Below are 12,129 nucleotides of genomic sequence, written 5' to 3' on the forward strand. Positions count from 1 at the left end.
AAAACTTCAATACTCAATAATATGTGATTCTCTCATTTATGTATTTTTTTAATAAATTTATACATATTTACTCTATTTAAAAAAAAAAAAAAAGATGTGACTCGCCATGACTAGGTCTGACTAGGCCAAGTAACCAGGTTATTCGGAGAGGTAAGTTAAATCAGAAAACTTGATTTTCCAACTATAGTTAAAGAAGGAAGAGGGCTGGGCACACCACTAGCTTTCTCAGAGTTAGCAATTCAACCAATGAGGGGTGGGATTAGGGGTGTTAATCGATCAGGAAGGGCCGGTCTTGATCGGGCCTAGCGGGCCTATGTCCTCAGACCATGACCTACCTATTTAAGGAACGAGTTGGTCTCGATCGGTGTCGTGTCGGGCTCTATCGGGTTTTGGGCTTTAATTGGGCTTCTACTTATTGGGTAATCGGGCCATAAACGGGGTAATGTACCAATAATACTTTAAACGGTCTTTACTTTTCTTAAATTTTAAGATACTTTAATTTATTTTGTTAAATCATCAACAATTTTGAAAATATATTATATTTAATTACAATCAATAATTGATAAAAATATCAATATATACCTTATTCTATAAAAAAAAAAAATCAAAATAACTATATAAACAGTCGGCTAAAAGTGTCAGTTTGAGTTGGGCTTGTAAATGAGTTGAGCCAGTTGGGAGGCACATCGGGCTTACCCCTTGCACCGAGTACTATCTATTTAGAAACGGGCCAGGCTTAGGCCCGACACATTTATTAATCGGGCCAGGCTTAGGCCCGACACGTTTATTAATCGGGCCAGTCCATGTCGGGCCTACCGGTGTGGGCTCGGAATTGACATCCCTAGGTGGAATGGGAGGAGCGTGAGGTTCATTTCCAAAGAGGAGGGAGAGAGAGTGGCACAAGCTAAGGCACCCAGCACTGTCCCTAACTTTTTTTCCTTAAGAAAAGGTTACAATTTCCTGGTTTACCACTTTGATGACAATAAGTTGCACTCTTTACAATGTAAACACCAAATCCCTTTGATTTAGAAAGAAAAACAAAATTACATCTCAAAAATGTAATTACTACACATTATATGGTAGGAATTTCCAAATATGTTATATAATTGTTACATTTTTTTTCCTTTCTTAAATTAATTTCAGTCTCTTTCCTTCTTTTTACATGCAACGAGGAGCCACAATCAAATAAATAAATTTCGTGATTTCTCTAGTTTGTGCAATCTAAAGAGGGTTATCTTCAACCTATGCAAAAAATACCACTAGTTGGTCAACCCTTTAGTTCTATTGCTCAAATGTTAAGGGCCCGTTTGGTATCGTTTCTGTTCCAGAAACGCCGTTTCGTGTCAAAAACGAAAATTTCAGTTTCTGTGTCAAAACGCAGTTTTTGAACGAAAAAATGGTGTTTTAAAATTTCAGATTTTTATCGGAAAATTTTTTTTTTTCTGTAAAATGGAACGAAACTGGGAAGACGGAACTCCATTTTGGAGTTCCGTCCAATCTCGTTTTTTCAGTTTTTTTTTCACCTTTTGTTCCAAAAAAACAGAAACGGACCATAAATGCACCAAACAGAAGATTCCGTTTTTTCGTTCCAATAGAACGAAAAAACTCCAGAAACGTTTTTTTAGAACGGTACCAAACGGGCCCTAAGTTTTAAGTCTATATAGAGTCGAGCAAAGTGCAAAAAAACGAAAGCATGGAATAAACAACAGGCATGAGAAAGATGTATAATAGGTTATACGTCAAAAGACATGGGAAATGATTATTTACCATGGGTGCAGCGGTGCAGTGAGCACTGGATGGTCAAGATGATATCGGCATGTGCCCCCATATCATTACGACCATCGAATACTCGCCACACCGTTGCATCTGCAACAGAGGATTTTTTTTCTGATAAAGTACATAATTGAATTTGAATATGAAATTGGATCTAACGTGAACAATCATTTCTTAAATAACATTACCTTTTTTTTTTTCCTTTTTAGGTTAAAAGAAATTATCCCTTCTACGTGGCTGAAGGTTGTGTTTCACAAGTTAAGAGAAAAAGGATATACCTATATAAAAGTTTTCAATTCCAAATAAGAAAGAATGATGTCCATTCCAATTCCAAAGAAGTAGGAATAATACCAATTACATATGGCATAATTTATTTATTTAATTTTTTTTTTTTTGGTAGACACTATTTGTAAAGTAGGGGTTGAGGCAACAAGGGAAAAAATCCTTAGCCCTATATAAAAGAGTGGTCTGCGATCAACTCGATCACAGGGAGATATGGCACAACAAGGGAAGGGAAATTAGAATGGAAGACCAAAATTGCTAAATATGATTCTACTCAAAAGAACCTTGAGTGACAACCAATTACAATTACCAAATTTGCAGTTCTTTAAGGCTGTGTTTGGTAGTCAAGAATAGAAAAGAAAAGAAAATATGTACTTTTTCTTAATTTAAGAAATTCTCAATGTACCCCAACCAAGAGCATATTCTTTTTTGAATTTCAAAATTCACTTAAGGAAAGTTGAAGTTTTCCTTTGCTACCAAAAAAATATATATATTATCAAAAATATAAAATCTTTTCTTTTCTTTTCTTCTAATGCTAGCCAAATATGCATACTTTTTTTATTTTCTTACCGTTTCATTTTTTTACTCTTGGCTACCAAACACAGCCTAAATGAAAGAATCAGCTCCGATAGAGCCACATTATTCTTCTCTTCTGATTATCATAATAAATAAATAAATAGGAACTTTCAATAAATTAACTAAATATAGCAATCATAAGATTAGACACAGAAAGGTAGAAAAGGGTCTTTCTTAAAATAGAGAAGAGAGGATCCTCTTCTAAACACCATGGTAGCATGCCTACTCTTTTTCAAAAATAAACAAATGTTTCTTTAAGTAACCTGATTTCTATAGAAATTTGTAAGCATCCTCTATTACAATTTTGGAGATTGGTGGATCTTAAATCCTTTGTGTAAAACAGTTTTAGGTATTAGTATTAGATCGAATTGTTATTAGTATTAACTGTGATTGATACTAATCTGGATCCATCAATAAAGAAAAATGGTGTCCTGATCTTCGATACCACCTGATTTGACCACTCAATGTGATTGTTACGTATCACTATTGATAATTGTATTGTGGATCGATACCGATATGTACTGAGAGTGTGCATCATGCTACTTATGTAATACAGTCCCAAACAATTGTGGTAAAAACAACCTCTACCAGTGAATGCAGCAGTGCAACAAGCATTGGATGACCGATATGACATTGAGGCATGTGCCAAACCTTTTGATGTTGGCCGCACCGCCCCACTCGCGGCAGACAATAATCACTTTTGATTGTGAAGCCCCTAGATAACCTCTCCCAACTCCCGAACCCAAACAAACGGCCGCCTAGGAAAACTTGGGCGTAAACTTAAAAATGGAATCTGTTTATTTAAGCCATGTGTGCGAAATCTCTCTTCAGCCCATCTTCGCTTTCCGCTCGCCTGTATTGCGGCTCTTGCCATAGTATAAAACACCCCCTCTCTCCCCCACCCCACCTTACCTTCGTTCTTATCTCTCTCTCTCTCTCTCTCTCACACGGAAGAGAACACGGAAGAGAAGAGAGAAGTAGATTTGGCTTTTTCTTATTGGATTGATAAAGAAACTGTTGGGCCTATATAGGAGTTAAATGTATCATTGCCTTGTCGAGGGAGATCTCTGATTGCATTAGAGTTCAGGAGTTGCAGAGAGAGGCATTCAGGCACGGGGGCCATGGAAACCAAAGCCTTCGTTCTGTATCTTGTCACGGGTTTCTCTTTGGCCGTTCTATCCACCTACCTCCTCGGCAACTCTCATGAAGACCATCTTCAACTCCCGGCTTCTCTCTCTTCTCGAAACTCAAACCTCACACTTTACTACTCCAATGGATCTGGTGGACTCAGCAGTAGCGAACTAGTTTGGCCGGTATGGGTTTCTACGTTTTTCCCTCCCTTGACCGAACGGTTTGAGTAGTGATTGATTTCTTTTCTGGGTTTTTGTTATATTTTGCAGGCGCTGACATTTAGCTGGAGAACTGTATTGGCAACAGTGATTGGGTTTCTGGGTTCCGCCTTCGGAACGGTAGGTGGGGTTGGAGGCGGAGGCATCTTTGTTCCAATGCTCAATTTAGTTGTTGGTTTTGATACTAAATCCGCTGCTGCTCTTTCTAAATGTAATCTCTTGCTCTGTTTCACCGCATTGCCCAAACCATGGGTTTAATATGAATTCTTTTTTTATGTTCTTTAAAATCTTTCTTTTGGGATTGGAGAAACTTTTCTTTAAAATTTAATAATATGATTTTATTTTTTTCTTTTTTGGGAACTGTTGCAGGTATGATAATGGGTGCATCAGCATCGTCTGTTTGGTTTAACTTGAGGGTACCCCATCCAACAAGGAATGTGCCGATAATCGATTATGATCTCGCCCTCCTTTTCCAGCCCATGCTTATGCTTGGCATCACCATTGGAGTTGCTCTTAGCGTCGTCTTCCCTTACTGGCTCATCACAGTCCTTATCATTATTCTCTTCCTTGGTGGGTTTGATTCTCTAATTTCCCCCTTCCTCCTTAGTCCTATTATATTGGTTGCTTCTAACAAACCCAACTAATCGTGTCTGTGAATCATCATCTCTCAAACCCTTTGTCTATATTTATAATTCTGAATCAGGGACATCCTCAAGGTCATTCTGCAAGGCCATTAGCATGTGGAAGGAGGAGACTATTATGAAGGTTTGGTTGGAATTATTATTATTATCATTATGTACTCTGTCATGAACTTTTTGCCAGGTAAAATTTTTAAAAACTCTGTTCTGATTATAAAAATAAAAATAAAAATTGCAGAAGGAATTTGAGAAGCAACAGGCAGCTCCAGTGAACTCTCGTGGTGAACGTAAGGCATCAAAATAAACTGATCTTTCACAGATTTTGGATTTTTTTTTTTCAAATAATAAGTTTAGTTATATGGGTTTTCATTTAAATCTCTTTGCTTTTGCAGTTCTCATTGATGCAGATTATGAACCACTGGTTCCAAAAGAGGAGAAAACCAGAATGGTGAGCTGTTCTTCTATTATTAGGAAATGATTGATTGATTGGTACTAATTTTCCTTCTTTACCCTTTCTTTGCAGCAAATATTACGTTTCAACCTTAGGTGGAAGAGGATTCTCGCCCTCGTGCTCGTGTGGGTTATTTTTCTAGCTCTTCAGATTCTCAAGGCAAGTAGTAAATCCCCTTCCTCGCTTTTTCCCTTTTCTTTTTTCTACTTCTTCTTCTCAGTCACTTCAGATTCTTATCTTTTTTTATTCTGTGTTTGCAGAATAATTCTGTGGTTTGTGGTGCTTGGTATTGGGTACTCAACTTCTTACAGGTAGGTGGATTGATTCATCTGGATTTTCTTTTTTGGTATATATGTGTTTCAACTAGTTTTCATGTGTTTGGACATAGTTGCCTGTGGCACTCGTGGTGTTTGGATATGAAGTGATGAAACTGTACAAGGAAAGCAAGAAGAGGAAACTGGATGGTAACCCAGAGGCAGTTTGTGAGGCTACTATAGATTGGACTGCCATGAGCCTTACTTTCTGTGCTTTCTGTGGCATTTTGGGAGGTACTGTTGGGGGCTTGTTGGGCTCTGGTGGTGGATTCATATTGGGTCCTCTCCTCCTCGAGATCGGGGTCATCCCCCAGGTATATTTTACTTAACTGAAATTATCAACATTGTTCCACACCTCTCCCCTTCTTTCCCCCTTTTAATTGTGTAACTGCATTTTTTTTTTTTCTATAAGTATCTTGTTATTGTAGAACTGTGAATATTGATTTTCTGAATGCTTGGTTGGTTTTGATTGTCGATGATTCATTGATCATGAACTAGCTGAGTTGCCATTACTAGACTGTCCTCTGCCTCTGAATTACAGAGTTGCTAAGATTTTATGGTGGCTATTCTGTATACCTTTGCCCATACCTCTGTTATGTTTAGTGTATGTATCTGTATTACTTTATGCAATGGATTATTAATTTATGGGTAGTCTGATCCATGGATTATATTTAAGAATGATGCAGAAGAACATCATAAAGGTGTGAATGTGGTGGTTATCTTTTATTGTTACCAGAACAAACCATATAGAAAAAATGGTTTCTTTATTATTGTAGGCTTCAGCTTGAAGAGAGACGAGTTTGTTTATCAAGTTTAAGGCTTATTCTTACAAGAAAACTTCTACCCCCAAAAGTGAAGTTGTTAAAACTATGTGGGACTTTTATGTTGACCTGAAAAACCAAAAGATGCTTCTTAATTGTTCAGGCAAAACTCAAGATCGTTACGTATTTGCTATTTGAAGGAAAGTTTTAAACCCAAATAAGGCACCTAAAATACTTTAAGCAATTAGTTCGTCATTAAAATCGGGCAACGAAAGAGAACTTGTAAGGTTTCTCTACTAGGTGTCTTAAAATTAGCAAAAAGAAGGAAGCTTTATCTCTCTCCTCCCATCCCCTTAAAAAATAGAGGGTAGGGAAAGAGTGCAAGTTTGACTTGGTTTCATTAAAAAGCTTAGAATTATGTCTCTTTTCTCCCTTGAACAACAGGTACTGTAAATAATAGGTGCATTAAGCCCTGTTTTTCCTTTCTCTGTGCTAGGTTGCTAGTGCGACGGCAACATTCGTCATGATGTTCTCCTCATCTCTATCTGTGGTGGAGTTTTACTTGCTGAAGAGATTCCCCATCCCATTTGGTACTGTTTCTATCACTCTAATTTCATTTATATTACCACTGCCACCAATATCACTCACATGCATAGCTACAAATGTGGCCTAGATTGTCCTCACAAAAAGGTTCAATTCTCCTTGCATTATCAATTTTTTTTTTTGGTCCTTGGGTGCAGCTTTGTATCTCATATCAATATCAGTTTTGGCTGGCTTTTGGGGGCAGTTCTTTGTAAGAAAATTGGTTACATTGCTAAAAAGAGCTTCTATCATTATCTTCATCCTCTCTGGTGTTATCTTTGCTAGTGCTCTAACAATGGGTAACTTCTCAAAAGCACCCACCTTATAATTTGTCTGTGTTTTTCTATTCTCATACTTTTTTTCTACCAATCCTCCTCTGTATCTTCATAAGTCATAGAAAGTACGTCTAGACTGTTTAATTTTCCCATTCTGACTTATAAATCTTGCAGGCATCATCGGTGTTGAGTCAAGCATCACCATGATACGTCACCATGAATATATGGGATTTCTAAGTTTTTGTGAGAACTGAATTCTTACGACGCTGGAAGAAACAGAGACAGTTCATATAAAGGGGTGGGTGTTGGCCAATACCTAATTGTCCAAACCCAAGCTTGATTTATAGGTCTGATTATTTTCTACACTCTCAAGAGAGTGTTATTATTGCTATTGGTGTCATAAATGTGTGTTAGCATATTGCTTTCACCGTCAATATTTGCAATAAAATAGCGTCTTATTTCTTTGATTTATTGTGACAATGTACAGTGGTTGAAGATTGATATTAAAATTTAGTATCCCAAACATGGATTATGTGAAAGATGCTGACTTGAATTTGGTGGTCAGAGAAGGATTTTGGTAACCTTTCTGGCCTGAAGGCCTTCCCTTTCTATGCCATGCATTGATTCATTAACCAATGCTGGACAAAAAAAATGATTTTTTTTGTTTGGTCTGAAAGCCTGTGCTCACATTGTCTGAACTAAACTCCATTAGGCTCTGTTAATCTGTTCTATGCATACATCCACTGTGGTTAAAGGCTTGAGTACCTGGTGCAGACTTGCCCCAGGTAGGGCTAGATGGTCTTTTTCAAAGTTACAGCCATTCAATTGTCGTATAACTGATAAGGAATAACACCTGCCAAGTTGACTAACAATTGTCTGATGTCTAGAGGCTTCATCTTTTAGGGGAATCTTAAGGAATGTACCAATTGGATCTTGGGATCATTCTACTTGGTTGATATTGATAGTCAAGTTTTGGCACCAGATGTATAATATACCAAAGAAAACTCATGTGGCCTTTGAAATTCAAAGTGACGTCTCTGAAAGCCACATAGATGAATGAATGATTTTATGTCTTCACTCAAGCTGTTCACTGGGAAGTCATTTTCAAGGTCTATTTCAATTATTTAAGGCTCTTATGTATCAGGTGTTTCCCCTTGTAACACAATTACTTGAAGAGGAAAGGCCTTTTCTAATCATGAAGTTTTCCTTCACCATGTTGTGAACATCACCCCGCAATCAAAGGGCCAAGACCCCCTCCCTTCGAGTGGCCCATTGTGAATTGGTTTCCATTCATCGTGATCTTAGGAAAATTAGAAGATTCTTATATAAAACCTTAACTTTTTACATAGGTATTACTCAAAATATTTTCTGTTATATGGGTTTTATTTGAAACAATCAAAGTCTTTTTTCGGATAAAAAAAAAAACAATTGAAGTATTTTGTGAAAAATGTTGTGTTATTATTAGGGGAAAATATTGCTATAGTCGCCCTACCCTCTCATGATGCCCCTGCCCCTTAGGTGGATACATATGCATGCTTCCCTCATTGGCCCAGGCTCGGGCATAGAGGCCATGCAATCAAGTAGCAATCCCCAACCTATTTTTGTATTATTAGGGGAAATCAATGCTCTCTGGTCATGCAGCCCTTGTGCCGAAACATAGGGTGGCGAAATGATGCCCCCATCCCTATGGGAAAAAAAATGCCCATGTTGATGCCTTTGTGTGCCATCTCATTGGTCCCCATACTAACACAACAGCAATGTGACCAGTACAGTTCTTTTACCCTTTGTTATTATGGGGAAATGATTTTTGTGGGGGCAATCAAAGATATGGAGAGTGAAATGACCAATCCACTGCCTATAAAATGAAAAATGATACCTCTATTGATGCTTCCTAGCATGTTCTCATTGACCCCACAAATGCATAGGAGCCAAACTCCCCCCACAAGAAACACTTCCCCTATTATTATTTTCAATGTTGTTATATAAGTTTTCTTTTTTAATTTTAAGATAATTCTAAAAAATATTTTCTAAAACAAAGGAGCCTGACATAAATTGGAGGGCATGGTATATAGAACTATAGAAAAGAGTTTAGGTGAGGTCACGTGGGTTAGCTACCCACGCTACCCTAACAAATCAAAAGAATACAAGATGATAACATTAGGGGCATCCAAGGAGATCAGGTTTGACCTGCATTGATTGGGACCATTAATCTTCCTCTAATTAATGAGCCAAAGTACTAGGAATTAATCCAATAATATTGTTGTTACTCAAGATGGATTTATCCCAATACTGGATTGGGCTAGTCCTTCCACTTGGATTCCCAAGTGGGTTAAACCCATATGGGTTGATGTTGATCAACCTAAGTTGAACCCCACTTGGCCATGCATGTAGAGGGAAAGAAAAATGAGAATGAAGATCTCTTCTTCTTCTCACTGCCTCTTCCAATATGGAAGTTTTCCTAAGCTGGACTAACTTGAATAGAGAGAGGCCAGAAATATCAGCTGCTCTGGGAGGAGAGAAGTGGGTTCAGATGATTGTCCCAAAAGAGAAAAAAAAAAGGACAATTATCTTCAGATGACATGGGTATAACTTATATATATAAGTAATGAATCAGTTAAGGCATACCCTACATAACAGTAAATGAATGGATGCATTCCACCAAAAATAAATAAATAAATAAATGAATGGATGCAAGATGTTTGTATTATTGTCTAAAAGAAAGGAAAAATATTCTGTGGGTAGATGAACTTTAAAAAACAAAGCGGCGTAGGGGTTCAAGGAGTGGTTGTTACAGTGGCACGAGGCTACCAGTTGGCAACGAGTCAAAACAAACACATACATGGCCATATGGATGACATATATATACATATATCTATCTGCGGTGTTTGCTAGAAGAAGATAAAGATTGAAGATTTTGACCCAATAATGATACATATCTGTCCCATGAATGGTCACGGAGATATCGAGCTTATGCCAAGTCCTGACTGACTCCTCCTTATCTTCATCTGTACGTAGTTGGTTCCACTATAACTGTGGACGTGGATCCCTGCCAATCTCAGTGGTCAGGTTAAAAGCTGGTCAAATTATTTGGTAGATCAGTGGTCCCAAGGCATCTTTCCTAACATGCTTCTACATTGTCATGTGGAGTTATCGGGGAATGCCTTTACTTTGTACTCTTGATTGGCAATCTATGTCCTGTTCAGCCTACTTCTACATGATACTTCTTAAAAAACAAAATTATCATGGAATTTTCTTTACTTGAGCAGTATGCACAAAGTCTATGCTCTAGGTCTTGAGTTCGTACCTCTTGGTTCTTATTTAATTTTTTTCTTATCTTAAAAAAATATAAAAAAATAAAAAAATAAAAAAATAAATCATTCATTCTAATGAACGGAAAACTAATTTGTGATTAACTATTTGATCTGCTGTTTTCTTTTTTTTTCCCTTCCCTTTTACCTTGTCTTAGGCTTTGTGATGATTTTTAATTTCTCGTTAATTTGATTTTTATCTGCATTTTGGCTTTATTTTCTTTGTTCTTCGAATAAATATTTTATTCGTTCCAAAAAAAATTTGTCAAATGGTAAAATTGTAAATTGAAAATTTTGAAACTAACAAAAGAGTGAATAGAATTACAATTAATATGACAATATGTTTGTATATGAGAGAATATATTGAAGTTCATCCTGAAATTTAACAAGTGGCTAATCCACATCATACCCTAAACATCTAATGATCAAAATTGTAATATCATTCTTCCACTTGAAAAAGGTATAAGTTGTACTCTATGAAAATCGCCACTTGGCTTTCCCCATCAAATGGGGTCATTCAAGATGCATTTGTGAAAATGTGCACTTTCTAAATTTAATAAAGGGAATAATTTATTTAGCTTTCAATTTAAAATGTATTTCTGTATTATACACAAATACGTGGTAGTTTAGATGGGGTAGATAAATTACAAGATCTCCTGCTCAAATATCAAATTTTAACGAAATTGACCGGTTGAAAATATAGAACATTCAAAATCTAAGACTACGAAGAAGAAGCATGAACTACCAAGAGGGTGGCATAGCAATATATGATCATAAGATTAGATTTAAATATGAAATATGACAAGTGGTCAATCAAAACCATTTCCTATTTATAATTCTCCCATGTGGTACAACTAGGTGCATGGTCCAAAGGAACCCACCACACAACCTTTTGCCTCCAATATATTTTAAGAGATTTTCTTCATAGTTTGTCATTGCCATGCATGTGGGGACAACTTAGTTTTAGATTCAAATTGTAATAATATTGTTTGTATCACCCTTGGCTCATATGGTAAGCTTTTAGACTTAAAGAATTTCAAACACATGCACCAAGATTTGAACACCTAACAATGCCAAGGGAAAGTAGAGCATTTCAAACACAATCTACACAACAAGATTTGAACACCTAACAATACCAGTTTGGTAGAGTCGAAGCAACTGAAGAGCCTAGGATGGAGCATCACTGGCGAAGTCATCAGTGGTGAGATTCGCAAAAGGGTTGAGACTGAAGAGAAAGAAGGAGGCGAAAAAGAGAAGATGACATAAGAAGCTGTAGTTGGTGGCTGAGTAGGGGTTGGTAGCAATGCTGGTGGAGCTACCGCCATGATCGGAGGAGGAAGTATGGTCATGGTGACTGGTCCGTCATGGAGGAAAACCCATGACCTGAAAGCAGCCAAGGGTCAAACCAAATTGAGATTTGTATACCATCACCAATCTTCCAACAATCAATAGATCTTAATAGAGGTAAGATTTTCTTAATACTATTCCATACAACAGATCCACTCTTAAGTGGTGTCTGAGCATCCAGCAAGGAGAAATTTCAGAAATATACTCTTCAGAACCTGTCCCCAAATAGCAGTAGGGTAGGTAAGTAAAAGCCACGCAAGTTTAAAAATAAGAGCCTTATTATGACCGGATAAATCCTATAACTAACATAAAGTGGCTTCAATCGTGAGAAGATTAATTGCTCTATAGAACAAAAAAGTGCCATCAACAAACAAAAGTTGCGAGATTTAGGATAGAAACGATTCAGCTTAATACTTCTGAAGAGAGATGCATCACATAGAAGACGCAAACAGAAGAAAAAAAAGTGTACCCAG

At 37.0% G+C, this 12,129-nt stretch overlaps 1 protein-coding gene across 1 annotated transcript; it reads left to right on the plus strand.

The window, feature by feature from the left end:
• Positions 1 to 3,536: 3,536 nt before the first annotated feature.
• Positions 3,537 to 7,472, plus strand: LOC122070916 (sulfite exporter TauE/SafE family protein 4). The gene is made up of 12 exons (XM_042635163.1): positions 3,537 to 3,944; positions 4,032 to 4,191; positions 4,350 to 4,550; positions 4,684 to 4,745; positions 4,857 to 4,905; positions 5,011 to 5,066; positions 5,142 to 5,228; positions 5,330 to 5,380; positions 5,458 to 5,697; positions 6,641 to 6,734; positions 6,885 to 7,025; positions 7,176 to 7,472. Exons 1-12 carry the CDS (start codon positions 3,753 to 3,755, stop codon positions 7,253 to 7,255), a joined length of 1,413 nt encoding a protein of 470 aa, XP_042491097.1. The 5' UTR covers positions 3,537 to 3,752; the 3' UTR covers positions 7,256 to 7,472.
• The last annotated feature ends 4,657 nt before the right edge of the window (positions 7,473 to 12,129 follow it).

Source organism: Macadamia integrifolia, unplaced genomic scaffold (assembly GCF_013358625.1).
Source record: "Macadamia integrifolia cultivar HAES 741 unplaced genomic scaffold, SCU_Mint_v3 scaffold_157A, whole genome shotgun sequence".
Lineage (NCBI taxonomy): Eukaryota > Viridiplantae > Streptophyta > Magnoliopsida > Proteales > Proteaceae > Macadamia > Macadamia integrifolia.

Bases quoted from the DNA above. Each gene is read 5' to 3' on its own strand.
- LOC122070916 (XM_042635163.1), top strand. From the start codon at position 3,753: ATGGAAACCAAAGCCTTCGTTCTGTATCTTGTCACGGGTTTCTCTTTG. The intron at 4,746-4,856 runs GTTTGGTTGGAA...TAAAAATTGCAG, and splicing joins AGGAGGAGACTATTATGAAG to AAGGAATTTGAGAAGCAACA. The intron at 5,698-6,640 runs GTATATTTTACT...TCTCTGTGCTAG, and splicing joins AGATCGGGGTCATCCCCCAG to GTTGCTAGTGCGACGGCAAC.